General features: G+C 42.0%; 1 protein-coding gene across 1 annotated transcript in view; it reads right to left on the reverse strand.

Annotated features, from left to right (window-relative positions):
* LOC138612545 (copine-8-like) overlaps positions 1–18615 on the reverse strand; it is a 76179-nt gene that overhangs the window by 20506 nt on the left and 37058 nt on the right. Inside the window, exons 6-11 of the mRNA XM_069685863.1 lie at positions 13728–13804; positions 8771–8834; positions 6016–6119; positions 4053–4157; positions 3280–3321; positions 2292–2367 (exon numbers count right to left, since the gene is read on the reverse strand). Of these exons, the coding sequence (XP_069541964.1) occupies positions 2292–2367; positions 3280–3321; positions 4053–4157; positions 6016–6119; positions 8771–8834; positions 13728–13804 (468 nt within the window). The remainder of the gene's footprint in view (positions 1–2291; positions 2368–3279; positions 3322–4052; positions 4158–6015; positions 6120–8770; positions 8835–13727; positions 13805–18615) is intronic.

The following is an 18615-nucleotide window of genomic DNA, read 5'->3' on the forward strand; positions in this document are numbered from 1 at the left end:
TCGAATTGCTGTCGTATTCCTGCATTTCGGCGTACGCAGTGCAATGACTGACAGAGAGGAAGGTTTTTACATTTAATACTTTTATGGAAACCCACCAAATCAATAAAAATCTGCTGAATAAGAATGAGGTTGGGGTGCATTCCCACCGGGAAGCGACAGCACTCAAATTGGATAAAGCCGGATCTCCTTGAGGAAGGCTTTGGGAAGTGTTGCCTCCACTGGCGCTTTAAATGTAAATCAAGTATGAGTGTGTCTCAATTATAAACGAGCAGAATGTACAGTAAATCCGTAAATCAACATGGGAATATCTACAAGCGATGGATCAATCCACTGCCCAGCTTTGATGTATGCATTTGTCCAGCTTTGTCTCTTGTTATCCTTCTGTGAGGCCCAAAGACAAAGGAGGAAAAGGCTCCGCGGAGACACGAGGTGAGAAGTTGTATCCACATAATTGGGGAAAACTGCTTTTTACTGACACCCCCTCCATTATGCTGCATATTCTTGGCTTCTCTTTCTTCATGTTGATCCTGTGCTCATAGTTACACTGCGCTGTGTGGGCGGCACTGTACCAAAACTTTTAATACAAGTCGTGAGCTCAGCCTGTGCCTGCGCCGCAATTAAAGATGGAGGGGAATTTAATAATGTGTATTTAAAACTTGCAGAACTACACGAGAAGATATGAGGAGGGTATATATTAAGGCAAAACTTTAGAGGAGACATTATTGCTTCAAATATCCGCATTCAGAGGCAGATGCAGGTTACAAATTACACTGTTTGTGTGACTGTGTTTATGAAAAGGCAGCAGCTCTCTTTCTTCGATTTCTTCAAATACGCCATCACATAAACAGTTTAATGTCAGAGAGGTGTTAGAGAGTAACCTGATGAGAGTTTTTATAGGTGCCTAGAGGGGAAGTTCTGGGTTATATAGAGGTGAAAACAGAAAGTACCACCGACATAAAACAAAAATGGGAAAAGGAAGCCAATAGTTTCATATCTGAGGAAACCGGGACAAAATATTTCAATGGAAGGCAGCAAGCTCGACCTCATGGAGAGCATTTGGTTGGAAGAGTCGCATAAGATATTTAGAAGTTCAGAAGTCTCACCTCTCAGGCTGGGGGCTCCCAGGAAGCGAATCACTACCACCTATTTTGGGCATGCCCTAAAGTTCACACTTTTAAGTGTAAGATCCACAAAGAACTAACAAATGTATTTGGGACAAATGTTACGTTTAATTGGGACCACCTTGTCTTTGGAATCCTACATTCATCTACAAATAATAAAACAAAGTACGTGTTTGGAATACTGAGCATAGCAGCTAGAAAGGCAATAACCAAAGTCGAGCTGAAACGGTATTTTGAGAGTATCTAGCTTCCGTATCGTGACGTATTTCCGAGTGAAACAGGACGTGCAGGCGGGACATATCATTAGAGGGATTTGATTTGACTGTTGAGAAGTGGGCGTGTCTTTTCAAACATGGGTGACACAGCGCAGTAGCTAGCTAACCGACCGAGCGTTCTTGCCGCTCTGCGGCTAAATGTTGCAGATTGATTGACAGGTGGATGTCATGATATTAATGGTTGAAATTGGTTGGTACTAGCTCACGTAGGCACACGGGATATTTTGTTTTACAGGAAGAAAAGATGATCAGATTTTGATATAAGAATACGAAGAAATTGATTTTCTGTATTTTTTTTGGCCTATATTGTCAAATAGATGCACAATATTCCCGGGGATGTGATCTAAAAGGATTAAAATGACATTTTTCATTTCACCTCGACCCTAACTATAGAGGCCTGGGCTGACATAGTTTATGAAATCTTTATAATGGAACGGATCACCTGGTCGATGAGGCTTCAGAAAACCAAATTTGAGGAATTCTGGAAGAAGTGGAAATCATATATTGCCCCAAAACGCCCTCCTATTGTTTAACAGTTTATGTAAGTTATAAACATCTGAGTATACGAGTATTTTATTTACCTTTTTAAAAATGGAAAACACCCCATGTTTTATTTATTTATGTATTTTTTTTTAATTCTTTTGTTTGTTTGTTTGTTAAGGGGAAAAAAAACGAAAAGATGGATCACTCTGGAAGTTGTTTTAACCAATGTATAACAACCTGTTATTCTATGTGATAATATAAAAAAAAAAAGAAAAGGCAGCGGCTCAATAAGAAAGATATTTCGTCTCAAAGTCTGCTTTTATACAATATGCTAGGACACGATAATGAATCCTTACAAGTGAGGATGTGTGTGTGTGTGTGTGTGTGAGTGTGTGTGTGTGAAGAATATCACCTCATAGATGTGGAACTGTGACTGGCTTCTGGACATTTCTCTGTAGCTGGTGCTGAACTCGCCGATAAAGTCGTGGCTGTAACACAAACGCACACAGCGTCACATTTCCCCCCAGGCATAAAATAACCTCCGTGTCTTACGGCAGAGTCAGCCAAAGCTTAGAACCCACAATTTAAAGGTAAAATAAAACGACTGCTTGAGAAGCGTGGATTTGATTAGTTTCTATGTAGTGCCCTCAAATTGCAAGCAAAGTCTTCTTCAAAGTGCAGGAGCAATCGGGACTATCACTAACAAGCTCCTTGGTAACCGGAGGCGTGGGTGTAGCAGGCAATTTCATAATTTCATGGAGATAATCAGCGCGGTTGGACTCAGGGTCAGAAACATATTGCAGCTCAGGGCAAAATGTCCTTGAAACGTAAAAAAAAACTGCCTGTGAAATTAACGACTAAGGGCAAAACTGTGCCCCTGAATACTGGGAATTCACTTGCTTCAAAAGATAAACACTCTCTTTATTCCCCAGCGGACTCTATGAAGTGATCTGTCAAGAGACTGTTCAAGCTGTATTAATAGTTAATGTGTATTTAAAGCAGCGGGGATTGATGTCAAACGGAGCGCTCGGCAGTGATAACTGTGACAAACAGGAGGGTGTGTGAGGACAGACATTTCTGAGGTTGTTCTGTGACTATAATCCCAAATGTCCTCCCCTAGTTTGCACAGATGCTCCTACATTTTAGGGCAGTTTTAATTTTGTAGGAGACTATCACGAAATATATTGTACCTTTGAGTCTTAAAATTGCATGAACGTTTAATAAATAAAGAAGTAATACACCACCATATACATGTCATAGGTAAATCATTGACCGTGCCCCCGGGTCGTGCTGAAAGTGCGTGTGGAACGACATAATGTCAATTTTCAGATTGATTTAGCATCGTTACATACAGTGTATTGCAGATATTATCAGAGACACAGTAAGCATCGTTCCCTCACCCTCCATCTCTGTCCCAGTCGTACACCTCCACCTTTATGCTCCTGTAGGAAAGGACGATAGGGACAAGGGTAGGAGAAGAAAATCACGTTAAAAAACAAACAGTTAGCACTATTAGATTTCAACAAGGAGAAACTAAAGCTACAACTTCATGCATTATCTATACCGCTTATCCTGTTCAGGGTCCAGGGGGTGCTGGAGCCTATCCCAGCTGTCATTGGACGAGAGACGGGGTTACACCTGGACTGATCCCCAGCCAATCACAGGGCGGACACATAGAGACAGACAACCTTTCACGCTTACACTCACGGGCAATTTTAGAGTCCCAAATTAACCTAACGAGCATGTCTTTGGACTGTGGGAGGAAGCCGGAGAACCCAGAGGGAACCCACGCATGCACGAGGAGAACATGCAAACTCCACACAGAGAGTGCGACTACATCTAAATCGAGGAACAGCGCTAACCACTGCACCACCATGATGCAGCCCCAAAGCTACAACTCGACTGAGTGAACCTGTGCTAGTTAAAGGTGTCACTATTTGTTTTAAATGTTGCATATCTTAAGTAAAAACTGCCATGAGGTATCTTTCTAATCCTCTATCCGTAAGCTGAGTATCTAATTACTAAAGAGAAATATCTTGCTGACTTGCACTCTAAAAGAAACACTGACATAAAATCTTTTTCCCATGTCCCTGTGTTGGAATCTCTCTTCTGGAGGTAAACATAAGCAGTGAGATGTTTGCATGCGTTGGATTCCTGCAGTGTCTTACTGTACCTGTCGTAGTCTCCGTTGCACAGCGCCCTGACAGGGATCTTAAAAGCCTGCCACACCGGATCCAGAGTGTTCTTCACCACTTCTGTTTTGTGGCAGATGGTAAACCTGAGAGACGACAAATCTACCTTTAAGTCCAACTGAAATCACAAGTAGTCATTTGTGTCTTTCAGCATAAATAATAGAAATGTACTCAGTTAATACAGGTTTTATTTCACTCCTTCTGAGCTCCATAGGATGGGCTTACTGACATCTGTGTTGGAAATGTCAGGCGGAACATTTTCACACGCAATTTGGGAGTGTAAACATGTTCATCCAGTTTAGGAAAAAAGTATTAGAATACATGTAGGTTTAAAAATACCTAGATCACCAAGACTATGCATACTTGGAGACCAAACAGAACTGTCCAATAAATCAAAATATGACTACAATGATAAAGGTAGGGGTTGTCACAGCTGCACCAGTGGTCCTCAGATTATGTACATCCTCTCCGGATCTTTAAAAACGGAGGGAATTTATGTTAGAAATAATATCATATGAACAGATGTTAGCTAGAATCAGTGATGAAGGTGAGATCTTTAAGAGGTCACAGGGTCGTTTGAATATTTTGTAACTCCAAGTTATGACACTGTCAGTTTGTATATCTTTAAATACATAAAAACTTTAAACATTCTGGGTGCATAAGTGCGATCACACTGACGAGTAAGGCGAAAACACAGTGTGCACAGTGAATACATGACTTTGTATTTACAGCAGTCAAGAAGCTGAGGACGCAACGCTCGACACTTCTCGCCCAAAGTGGTTATAGCATCGTGGCTACGTAGCGGAGGGGGTGGACACGTAGACGGCGCAGATAGAGGTGTAATTTCCGGCAAAATGCTAAAGCATGTTCATATTTATTTATTGTAATAAAACTAAGTCAAAGTTAAGTTATCAAAAAAGCGGCTAGATACGTTGGCGGGAGACAAATGCTGGAAGATGTTGCGTATATTTTGCTCCGCCTTGAAGCAATTCGCCATCATTAAAAAATGGAAGAAGTCAAAGTTTGGGATTGTCATTCTCTGCACAACAATGATTGATTTTTAAGACACTACCCTGTAGGACTTCACAAGAACGTACACATTGTACTATCCAGCCGAATAACATATATCCAATTTGAGACGCAGCTAAATTCTCCATCTAAACATGAAGGAATTTCGGATTCGTCAGTACTCCGTAGAATTCATTCAAAACTATTTGCATTATCACTAAAGAGAAGATATAAAACATACATTTCATGGTGGTTTCATGTCTTTTCTATAAGAACACTTGGCCAAAGATTTACGGAGGCTAAAATAAACCCCTCAGTGCACCTCTTCTCTTTGTTATTCAGGGACGTGTAATGTTAAAAGTGTTTCATTAAGCGTGGTCTTTGGCTGCAATAACCACTTTCTGTTCTTTTGTTTTGTGGCACCTAGTCTGGCTCTTTATAACCCCGTCCTGCTGCTGTTAAACCCTGCAGCTGAACATTTAGGCTGGTTCAGTAAATACCCAGCTGCACAACGAGAGAATGTGTGTCTTCTTTAAGACGCTGAAGTCGACCTGAATAAAAGCATCTGCGGGGCAAAAAGAAACTGCGACCCCGGCACACAGTTTTCACTTAACTCAATCTTATACATCCTTTCTCCCTTTATTTTCCTCTTGTCAGCTCGGATCTATTATCTCTGCTCATCTTCCCTTCTGCTGCTTTCTCCTGTTAGCGGCTGGGCGCCATAAGTCACATATACAGCGCAGAGAATTATGTAACGCCACATAGGCAGTTTAGACCGTATATCCTCTGTATGGGAGCTTTTTGGAGCATGAAAAATCCCGCTCGGAGTCTATATGCATCTGTGTGTTTTTGTGTCAACATGAGATGGCTGCTTCTGATAATTCATAAAATTGATATATATGACTTCACCACGGGGGAAGCAGCTTGTCAACTTACGATCCGTCTTCGTTACTGCGGTAAAAGACGAGGAAGGGATCAGACTTTCCGAAGAAATCCTTCTTGTCCAGCTTGTTGCCGCAGAACTGCAGCATCACAGACTCCTGACGAAGAGAGAGGTAAACAAAGTTTAGACGTTATGCAGCCTCAGGTCTTAAAAAAACAACGAAACATGCTATATCATTAGTCAAAAGGATAATGGAGGCTGACACAACACTTCTATTTGTCATGTCTGTCAGCTTACACCTGAGACATTGTTGTTTATTGGGTTGTTTCCCCACAAGTGAGTTTGGATTTGAATTGTTTATTTTCACCCACTTTCAGTTCTGGGAGCTGATATTAAAATGTGACCTTCACCTGCCTCTAAAGCAAAGATTGAATCAAGATTATCTGGTTTAATTTCTCTCTAGAATACTTGTGACATTTGCATATTACTACATATCTCTTTAAATCTGTAAATGATAAGTGTGCATTGGGGTGGGGAATTGCAGAGTAACTCACGATACAATACAGGATACGTGGCCCACGATAACGATAATATCATGATCAGGGTTTACGTTAGCTGGTATCTACCAGCTTTTCGCCGGTATCACATGTAGCTGTCCGGCAGATAAAGATATCAACGGCCAAAATGTCCGCTGGGAAACGATTTAAAGGATTCAAAGGCTTAATTGTCATATGCAAAAAAAATAACAAGTTATTCTGCTCAATAAAATTCTTCTTTCACAGAATAACTTATTTTTCTGCATGACAATAAAGCGGAAAAAACGCGAGATAAATAAAGAATTAAAAAACAAATAATGGCGTATTAAATAAGCTGTTGTGTTAATTAAAAGACGTGTTGCCAAGAGAACTTAAATATAAACTTATACTGCCTTTGCCTCCACTGGTAAAACATCCAGAGATGGACAGGGGTAGATTTTGCATCATTTGCATCTCGGTACTCGGCCAGAAGCAGTGCCGATGATGACAGTGCTGTGTAGCTACGGCAGGTTAAAATTCTACATGGCTTGTTAAAATATCATCCGGGATTTCCCGGATATCTACTCCGACTGGGTAAAGCTGGCAATTTGCCAGCACAATTCCAGTGTGGTGTGAGGCTGCAGAGCGTGGATTCTCACTCCGGATAAAAACAGCCCTGAGAAGCCGCCTCATTGAGAATGTAAATAACTTGTAAGTTGTCCCAACGGCTATCGACAATTGTATCGCACAAGTCAGGGCGACAATATATTGCTGTATTGATATTTTGTCCCAGCCCTAGTGTGCACTAATTCTGATTCAATGAAGTGTTTGTAATGATGTTTTTATTACAATGTATTTCCCTGAGTTCTCGTTCTTAATTAGGCAGTTCTCGTTGTTACTTTGCCTTTGGAAAGCAACCAGAAAAATAGATGTGCGACTTCAGTGCCAACTTCTCTGATGGCTCCGATACATACATATTGTATGAGGAGAAATGTCAGAGGAGAAATTGATGCCGCAGCCTCTTTTACAATCGGTTTTCCCCCCTCGTGCTCGTCGATGTGTTGGTGCAAAATGACAGCTCAGAGACATTTCTCTTTGATTTGAAGGGAAGGACACCAGAATGTGACATTCGCCGTTTGATGTTTGATCTCAGAAATAAAATCTGCTCTCACACTTCACTTCAAACACCTTGTTTGGGCGCAATGCATCTACAGGTAGCAAAAACACAATCGCAAGACAAAATGGGCCCTGAATGGAAGGGCACTGCTTTTCAATGACAGTGTCCAAATGTCTGAGGTGTTTTTATTCCCCCTGTGAAAGGAGGAGGGATTCAAATAAGAGTCTGGCTCGTCAAAGTTCAACTGAAGACATGACAACAGCGGCTTAACTGAAAACCAGTCCTCTTACGCTGGTTGACAGCTCGCAACATGAACAAATATGGATTTTTTTTTGCCTTCAGAGCCAGGAGAAATGAAAACCAAACCTCCTCTGCGCCGTCTGTCAGAGTTGACATAACTCGAAAAAATTATCCACAATCTCTCTTCGATAACAGAGCTTATTGCTTCTTTCATCCTGCAGGAGTTCAGTGGTATTTTTAGAAGATATGCTTTAGATCAGGGGTTCCAACCTTTTGGACTACACGGAGCAGACAGCAGCAATGATAATAATATTTTTGACGGACCGGGGGGGTTGACACGCATGCGCATAAATCAGGGTCACACGCACGGAAATACAGACAGATCGTGTCTGGAGGAACTACCTCCTTTGGAAATGTCTCCTGTAGAACTACCGAATTATGATTATATAAGTTCTAGCTAACAATAATATTAGCTAGAAACTGGCTGAATGCTAACATTAGCTGGTGTCTGACGTTTTAGATTAGCTTTCGTGGAAATATCGCCCTATGTCCCTCAGGATTTTTCACTATCCGTTGTCCTTTCAGATGCTGATCAGACAAGCCATGAAATGATGAAGGACTCGGGGTGGGACAAAATATTTTATTTTTTTTACAGTTTATTGTCGTCCTGACTCGTAGGATACGATTATCAATAGGCTGGCGCCAAATATCGATATTTTAGGGGTAACATGAACGGAAATGAATTGGTAGGAGAAGTTAATCAGATGCCGTGATGTATCATGAAATGATTGTCTTGCATTATAGTATTGCAGAATCGCTGTATCGTGATATTATCGTGATCGTGGGCCACGTACCGCTTATCGTACCGTGAGTCACCCTGCGATTCCCACCCCGAATAAGAACTGTCAGACTTGTACAACTCAAAGACACTCTTACCCTGCAGTTGCTCAGCTCTTCTGCTCTCACTATGATGGTGCCACATTTCTTCCCCGGGATCCCACTGGAAAAAACAAACACACACAGATGGGACAGCAGTTTGAAATAGAGAAATTACATCAACAGTATGTGATTACATTTACAAGATCAACCTCCCTGAAGGCGATCGAGGCACAGGATTGTTGTGTATAAATTCAACATTACAGTGATTCTACTGCATTGATGATGTTTGTTTCATTAATCAGCACGTCATACTGTAAGATCATTCATATAAACTGGATATAAACATGTTTAAATACACTTAACAACTGCTTGAGCTGTCTCTATATAATCATTTTGATTTACTAAATCAATATACGAATACGACGTAATCTAAACTGATGGAGCGACTGTGTTCCCTGTTTTGTTTTCTTTATGCAGCATTGGTACACCACACATAATAGATTCAGGCAAACCTTTTTTGGACAACAACAATAAAACTCTACATGAATGTTAATTATTCTGCTGGTTAAAATGTCAGCTGATTGCAAAATCCTGTCAGCTGAGACCCCTGCAGACCTGCAATCAAATGTCTGTTCTTTAACGTCTTTCTCACATTTACAACCAGCGCCTGATTGTGTAAATAAATATTAATTAATGCTTGATGAAGACCTTCGAAAAGGAACATCAAAATAACAACACCGTATCCAGTGACATTTCAGCTCCAATGTTTGTTTACATCCTGAGCTGGTGAGGCGTAACATTCAGCCAATAAAGCCAAGGGAGGCTGACCACTAAAAATAGACCGAATGAATGCCACAGACCCCGGGCCCAATTCAGAACGACGAAGAGGAGAGATAATTTCATTTGGATAAGTGCTGTCCAGTAACAGCAGACGGCGAGAGACCAAACAACACATGTGGAGAAACTGATGGCAAATTGATGCGAGGCTTTGATACCCCGCTCGCGTCACCTGAGACACACCGCCAGCCTTTGATGCGAGGGGGGAGAATTCAGTGATGTTAATTCACGATATGAGCAGAGAGAGAGATCACTCGGAGGAGGGAGACGGAAAAAATGGCAGAAAGATAGAGGGAGCAAAAGAGAGAGATGGATTGAGCTGAGAGGCAAGAGAGGAGGAAAAGAGAGAGATGGAGGAGAAGATGACAGGCTTTGTTTCCACCCCGTTGTGCTCATTATCAATATTTCCTGTATTTGTACATCGCACCTCCACCTATATTTTTCTTTTAATCTAAATCTAGATTTGCATTTATAGAATACATGCAAGGTTTTCTATACTTTGTGCACACAGTAAAGAAATCCGGAGCATAACCAATCGACCCGAGGGTTTAATGGCACTCCGAAAGGGGACAGACTGAAATTTACAGAGTGGTACATTTATTGACTTCCTGTCCTGAGGACGACAGGAATGCTCTTTTTAGTAAGACGACCTCAATTATTGATGATTTCTTCGGGTTAAATGACTATTGAAAACTTGATTTGTGCTGCCATAAGGGAACTTACTTAATGGCAGATTTTATTTGCCAAGTTTAGAAGAGAAAGGGCAGAGCATTAGACCAAGCTGCAAAATAACCTGTTATTAAGTTATATATTTGTCCACTGCAGCAGCTCTATTGGGGTCTTGGGACCTCATGTTTATGCCCAAAAAACGTCTTCCCAAAAAGATTTTTTATATGCTCATTATTTTGGAAGTGCGCACACCAGGGTCATTTTTGTATGTCACCCCGCTTTCCTTGCGAAGAACGCATCGTTTTTTCAGTCAGTGTCGGTGTATTTTTCCCAGCCTGGATGGAGCAGTTCTGCTATTCTCTTCTGTTATCTTCACATCTTGACTCCCACCTCTGTCTGCATATTGTTAGTGTGCTATAGCCATCAATCGATGAGCGCAGAAGAAACAAGACTTAAAGGGCGGAAGTCGCGCCTTTGTGGCAACTAAACCTGCACAAGCACGACAAAGGTTTGGAATACTCTCCTTGTTGTGTTGCTATCCAAATAGCATCTTAGCATTTGGTGCTATTTGCGCATTTATTGGTCCTTTTATTATGCAAATGACCACCTTTGTGTGACCTCAAGAAAAGGCTATAAATACAGTTTGTAAACAATACTTTCATATTATTATAATCAGGGCTACAATGGTCCTGAGCTAGTGTTAGGAACACACTTCTTACAGATGTGCGGGGGCGGTCTGGAGCCGTTATGCTCTTTGTTTGTTTCTTCTCTTCTGTCTTGCAATAAGGTTGTAACTCACAATGCATTCGGCATGTTTTTCCTTCAGTTAAGTGCAATTGTTGAAGAGAAAAGCCTATCTGTGCGGCGAAATGTTCTCTTAGTCACCGAAGTTAGTTAACTAAATGTGTCATAATCTTACAATAGAGCTTGTTGTCTTCTTTGTTGTCTTCGTTGCTCTTTATATTTGTGAACCGCCTCCACTCGACTGAGCAGAAGTGTGATACGTTTGACTTCAGACGTGTTTCACTTGGAGGCAGTGGACTGAAAGCACACACACACACACACACAGACACACACATACAGTGCTTCAAACTTCCAAACCCAACCGGGCGTTACAGAAAAAGAAAGAACGTCTAAAAATATCTTCACATATCTAAAAAATGGCTAAAAATAAAACACGCAGGTACACGCACACGCACACACACACACACACACACACAGAGCTGAGTGATGACTGTAGGCGGAGGTGATTACATAACTCGGCGACAGAAACACATTCTTACATCATATTTCTTGAGTGTCATTCTTCAACAGGCCCATTCAGCTCTATCCATCCATTGATTCTGCCACACACACACACACACACACTTATACAGAGACAGACAGACAGTCATGGATGTAGACGCTAGGCCAGAACAGTCATCCATCTCTCTCTTGCTCTCTCTCTCTCTCTCTCTCTCTCACACACACTGACTGGTCCAGTGTGTGTCAGGGGATGAGGCGAGGGTCAGACTACTGATGGCCCTGCTGCCTCAGGAGGAAAACTAAAGCAACAACAAATTGTTCTCTTCAGTGAGCTCAAGAAGATGCTGCAGCTCTGCTCTGTGTTAAGAGGACAGTTACAGTGCTGGTGAGATAATACGAGACACAGCTGCACCCACAACTAGCCCAGAAGAAGTATCGTCATCTATTACCAACACTTACAGGCACAGAGAGAACAACACTTTACCTTTGCGCCATTGTAGCAATAAAAACACACATGCAAGAGATTTAGTTGCCAAAACTACCTAATAAGGTTTATCTTCAAAGCTAGTTGATGGTTTTTAGGCAACAAAACTTCTAGACTAGGTTAATGCACCAAACTACATGAAAAGGGAGCACAAGCAGGCGCCCCATATACAGAGGCAAAGTCCTCACTGCAGCGGCCACTGGCTCGACCCTGACCTCTGACCTTTGGTGCATGAAAAGGACTATACAGCAAAACAACTTGATTAGACTTATGCATCAGAAATTATAGATCAAATGTATGCAGCAATACTACTTGTTTCGTTCATGCAACAAAACTACATGATCAGGTTTTGGTATCGGGCTGGGTTTAAAAAATCCATTTTTCCGATTCAAATCGATTCTCATTTGAATGACCCAATATTGATTCCTAAATCCCGAGATCGATCTTTAAAAATATGTGTAAAAACGTGTCTGATCACTCATGTTTCTGAGCGCTCCTGAATGCAGCACGACTCAGCGCATCTCTCCGAAACACGGCAGTGAGGGAGACATGCCCGGACTTGTTCACTGCAGCTACCACGGAGACATCAGTGATCGCTGACAGACTGTTTTTATCGTGTGTGCGTCCATGAACATGTAAGTTAGTTTTGCTCGATATAACTCTAAGTCTCTTGTGGTTTTGTTCTGCTGTGTGTTTGTCATGTTAGATAAAGAGTACATGATGTTACTTCTTTGGGGTCAATTCTTATTGTAAACATTAAACATTATAATAATGCACCAGGTTAGAGGTGCATTGATGTTGTAACTGAAATACCCCTAACCAAATTGATATCAAATCGGATCGGAAATCAAATCGAAATTGAGAAATCCTTATCGATACTGAGCCCTATTTAGGTACCAACACTTCTTGATTTAGTTCAGTGAAATAAAATATTGAGATTTCATTATCACCACTACTCTGTGGGTAACTCTCTTCTTTTTCTATGCAGCCACATTGGCAATGATACTATCGTTTTGTTCTTTCTCCCCTTATGCCAAAAGAAAAAGCTTTTTCAATATTATACTCAATATTACACACTTGATATTAGAGAGGGACTGGAAATATCTTAAGAGTGAGAAGTGGAAGAAATAATTTGCATCGGAGGATGTTTCCAAGCAGAGCCCAAGCACACAAAGAGCAGCTTGGTTTAGCTATAGCTTATTTAATCACTCTTTTGTTTTACTAATCAGCAATGAAGAGCAAAAATCTGACATACATTCACAAGAACTGTCCCTGATTATTTCCCCGGGGTTCAGTCGAGGCTTCAGTTCGGTTTAGGCTTCTCCAGAAAACGAGCTGGGAGCCCGCCACCGACATCTTCCCTTTGGGTGAACTGTCCCTTTTCACTACACGCTGTTTACATCTCAACATGTTTACAGTCTGTCATTAGGCCCCGCTGCTGTTTAACTATTCATCTCATTCTGCTGATGGAGACAGTGTTCGCTTTCATCAGTGTCTTGCCTCATTTTCATGCCCTTGCTTCTCTTCACTTCAAAGACAAACAGCGGCGAGTGATTTTAAAAGAACATGTTGATTTTGGATTCATACCACTGAATTGAACAGAAATCAAAACATGAACAGCTTTTAGTGGCACCTAATTATAGTTGCTCTCTGATTAGAGTAATGCAATACAAACCTTTAGCCTCACCACTTTCAATCACGAGTGTCTCATTAAAATAGCAGCGTGTGTGTTAGTGTGTTTGTTGGTGTATGTGTGTGCGTGGTAACTATGGTACTTACATCAAAGGTTTTTCCAGGCGACTCCCCAGGGAGCCGACTATCTCGCCTAACGTGCAGAACGCCTGGCCCAGGAAGTCCTGCATGTGTGAAAAACGAACACATAAATAACACAAATAAAGAAATAATTAATAGTGGAAGAGGAGAGCTATGGAGAACAATAATTAACATGTCTTAATATTTCGTCACTTGGCCACACGTATTACCGTGATAAATGAAAAGACAGACGTTTCCCAATATGGAGACTTAAAGGGCAGAGGTCACGCTTTTGCAGCAACTAAACCTGCACAAGCACTACAAAGGTTTAAAATGCTCTCCTTGTTGAGTTACCAACCAAATAGCATCTAAGTCTTTGGTGCTATTTGCGCATGTATTGGTCCCTTTATTATGCAAAAAGGCTTACATGGTTTAAGTGCAAATAATAAAGTTTGTGGTCATTGTAGCAATTTCATAAGGGGCATCACACCCACACCTTCCAATGGTCAGGGCCACAATTCCACCTTCGTGTGACCTTAAAAAAATCCATACATACAGATAAATACAGTCCATAAACTATATATATATTTTTTATTTATTTTAAGATTATTTTTTTGGCTTTTTGCCTTTATTCATAGGACAGCCGAAGAGAGACAGGAAATGTGGGGAGCAGAGAGTGGGGGGTGACATGCATCAAATGGACCGGCAGACCGGGAGCCGAACCTGCGATCAGTGCGACGAGGATCGTAGCCTTTATACACGGCGCGCCTGCTCTACCAACTGAGCTAGACCTGCGCCCCCGTAAACTATATTTTTATGTTATATTGTAGGAGCCAATTTGTGCTCCGAGGAATATAAGTAGGAACCAATCTTTGTGTGTTCAGATGTTCAGCCTGGAAGCTCAACAGTTTTTGACCACACACACACGCTGTTGTATTTGCATAGCATGTTCGAGTTTCAATGGACACAAAAAAGGAGGAAATAAACAGACAAGTGTTCAATGGAAAAGTTTGCCTATCGGACTTTAATTCAACAGACATACATCAGACCCGGTAAGGTGCGTCATTGAGTTAACCCGTGGTGGAGCACCTTAGTGGCTTAAAGCGTTGGCTTCTACAGTTATTATAAGCAGGGTTACAACGGTCCTGGGTTGGTATTAGGAGTGCGCTTTTTACAGATGTGTGGAGGCCGTTCGGAGCCATTATCTAGACGGACTGCTCTTGCTGGCTCGCTCCAGGAAGAAAACCGCGTTACAGACGGTGGAACTGGTATCACATCCGTCCAGAATTGAGACAAAGAGCTGCTCCTCTCCCCTCCTAGCTCATCATCTAACGGGGGACGGACCTGAGCTAAGGCAGCATGAGAGGGGAGCGCTTTCAAAATTTGTCTGCTCACATAACAATTATTGATTGAGAATCTAATCAGCAGACTAACCTACATGACCAATAATCATTAGCTGCAGCCCCCCTGCCACTTCCCTTCACAGCATCTATCAATCAAGACAAAGGAGACACAGCCAATTATGTGATTATTTGCTGTTGATGCAATGTGACGGAACCAACAGCCATCATACCAATCAGCAGGGACACGTGGAAAAAAGGAAAACAAGGTGTTCAATTCGTTCGATATTTTCTCAGTGCAGGACTATAGAGGCCTGGATGACCTGAAACTGTTACATTAGCTGAATCGATACTTGTGACAAATTCAGAAAATCAAATGTCATACTATTGAGTGTATTTTGCACATCGAGTAATAGGCCTGGTGTGCAGAGGATCCTGCGTCCTTGTTGATCACTGTAGGGTGACCACGAGAGAGGACTCGGTTTGGGAAGGAGGAGCCTTTGGAGCCCTCGGCCAGCAAGAAGAGCAGAGAGCGAGGGAGGGGAGGGGTATAAAAATCTGTTTACAACAGGCAAGGAAAGACTGTTCACGCACCAATACTAAGGCCTCCCCTGCCAGATTGTGAATGCATGTGTGCATGAGGAGGAATGCATTTATATGTGTGTGCGTCTGTACGTCTATCTCTGTGTGTGTGTGCAAAAGTGCTGGACAGATGAGCCGTGCAGAGTCCAGCGGGCAGAAAGCTGCTCCGAAGATCTTTGCCGGTACTGAGCATTTCTCCCCCAGCCGAGGTCTTGAAACAAAAAGGGATCACAAAAAAAGCTCTGGCTTTTCCATAAGAAGTGTGCTGCTAGCTAGCAGACCCAGCCAAGCTAATGCTACGCCTCAGAGATCTAAGGCCAGAGGCTGAGGCGCTTCAGATGAACAGGCTCAGTGGTGGCAGGGGGGGAAAAAAAAGGTTAGGAGGGTAACTCTGAGTATAAAAGATTCTACGAGACCTACATGCTTGTATCCTTCCGATCACAAGGCCTCTAATACACACGGCCATCTCTTTATCCATGTAGGACTGTCTGCAGCGTCGCTAAAGGGATATGTATCATATATATTTGCTTATTCGTCTCAGACACGTGAGGTAAATTATTAAACATTTCACAAGTAAGAAAAAGTTCTGAGACAGGATAAAAATACTTTCTTCGTGATTGTACATTTAATAAGGATGATTAAATTTTGCAGTAGAATCATGACTGCTTTCAAATAGTCTCGAGGGAACGAACAGCCAGTTAAATTAATTACTGTGTGCAAACAAAGAAGCTATTTCCCTGCCTGGATTCCCTCGCTAATGATTGAGTCTTAAAAAAAATGAATAAAGACTTTGAAATGAGATTACTGTTTGTAAGAAGCACATCGGTGTATTCTACCACGAAAATAAACAGGAGTAAAATGAAGAGTTGTGCACAAAGTCATGAGAAGTCCCATTTAATCTGCAAGGAAAGAGCACACCCAGCTGTTAATTAGATTTACTGTACGCTCTGTCTCTGCACATCTCCCCCAGCAGCCATATCTGCTGAAGGTATGCAAACCATATGGCAGGAGAAAAACATCTGCTGTGATGGGCGGAAGCAAGCACCTTCAAACGCTGCCACCGAAGCTGCCAAGAGAGATACTGTACTGGTGTGCAGTTTTTTATCCTTCAAATTTTCCTGTTATTTAAAGCCGCGCGACTGGGAATGGACCGTGCCCGGACAATGGAGCCATCACTGCGTGCCAGATCTCTAATCCCACACATCTACAGCGACGACAGGACGCATCCAAGCGTCCTCAGCCTTCATGCTGAGAGTGAGTCGCTCGCTCACATTGCTCAGCGCTCACAGTAAAGGCCCGGGGGCACGCAGGGGTTGGGGCTGAGGAAAAGAACTCCGCCTGCAGTTGGAGTATAGAGCGGGGTAATAGGAATGGGGGCTGGGGGTGTTATAGACAGATCTGGAGCAGGGTGCTGCTGGAGCTTCTGTTGGAGCTGAAAGTGAAGGATGAGGCGGTACCGTGTTGAATCTGAAGGTACGGCTTTTAAATCATGATGGAGGTAGAGCTAGAGTAAGAAGGACAGGCTGAATATTGTATGGGAGTAACTTTAATCTGCACTCCATCATCAGCAGCGACAGGAGGGCAAACACAACTCTTTTAAGGAAGAATTCTGATAACGACATGACAAAGCTGATATAATCTGTCAGCTGACAGTCTCTAACATTCGTATATTTTACAAACCAGAAAGGAAAATGAACTTTACCCTCCGTTATTTGATCATTTTAAAAGCTTATCTCCTTCTGTAAATCATCCTGAAGCTACAAAATGTTTCTACTTCAATGTCTTCCCTTTGATAAAATCATAAAGTACACATTTACGCAGATGACTATCTTATCTACACACCAGTGCTGATAACAATAAGTTGCAAGTCAATCAGGGAAAAATTAGCCCCAACGACATCATAACTGAACTTATATTGATAACAAAAAATAAACCTAAAGACTTTTAAAGAACCTCGTTGAATGGGGCTCGAATGCTTGTTAGCTAGCTAGGCTTGCTGTTAAACATACTGATAAAGAGTATTTACTCTCTGTGACCTGTAAGTAACATTATTGGCTTGGAATGGTGCTAGCCTTGAGTTAGCATTCTGGTGTATAACTGAGGCAAAGCGTTGTCTGAGCTGCAGCACGGACTATTAATATCTCATTTTGGGAAGATGCATCGAAGATCCATTGTAATTAATACCGATACTTTTCGATACTCTGGGCGGCTGTGGTTCAGTGGTAGAGTCGACTGTCTTTCAATCGGAAGGTTGGTGGTTCAATCCCCAGCTCCCTCAGTCTACATGACGAAGTATCCTTGAGCAAGACACTGAACCCCAAATTGCTCCCGGTGGCCCAGCCATCAGTGTGTGCATGTGATGACAGATTGACAGTTGGGCACTTTACGTAGTGTACATGTAGTGTAAAAGCGCTTTGAGTGGTCGCAAGACTAGAAAAGCACTATATAAGGAACATTCTTATCGATACTACTCTGCATTATATCAAGCAAAAAATAAAGACATGGGTTTATAAGGGTGTCTGATAATGTTGGGTTGTAGCTGTGGTCCTCTCACTACAGCAACAACAGTTAACATTAACAGTTACAATAATAAGCAATACAAAAATAATTTTCTGGCTGTCATGGCAACTTATAATTCACACGTAGGCGAGCGATCAGTTACTAGCCTACCTAAACTGACTGGACTCCACTGTAGTGAAGTAAATATTTTCACAGTAACCATGGCGACAGCTCTGCCATTTTCCCTCGTTAAGCGACGGAGAATGGGTTTAACTTGGGTGTCTGACTTCTGCCAACGTCACCCACTGCAGATGAGGCCCGGGCTGCTGCTTGACTGATGCTGTCTATGGATCAAATTAGAACGTAACCTAAAAGTACTAATAACCGAAGCGAGCTAACAACAGTGACTGAATAACTACATCCTTACTACTAAGAACCACACGTTTTTCCTGCATTTTTAGTTTGGCCAGTAATACCAAAAAATACCGGTTCTT

The sequence above is a fragment of the Semicossyphus pulcher genome, unplaced genomic scaffold, assembly GCF_022749685.1.
Source record: "Semicossyphus pulcher isolate SPU_LCO1_2020_fin unplaced genomic scaffold, fSemPul1.0.p SCAF_8, whole genome shotgun sequence".
NCBI lineage: Eukaryota > Metazoa > Chordata > Actinopteri > Labriformes > Labridae > Semicossyphus > Semicossyphus pulcher.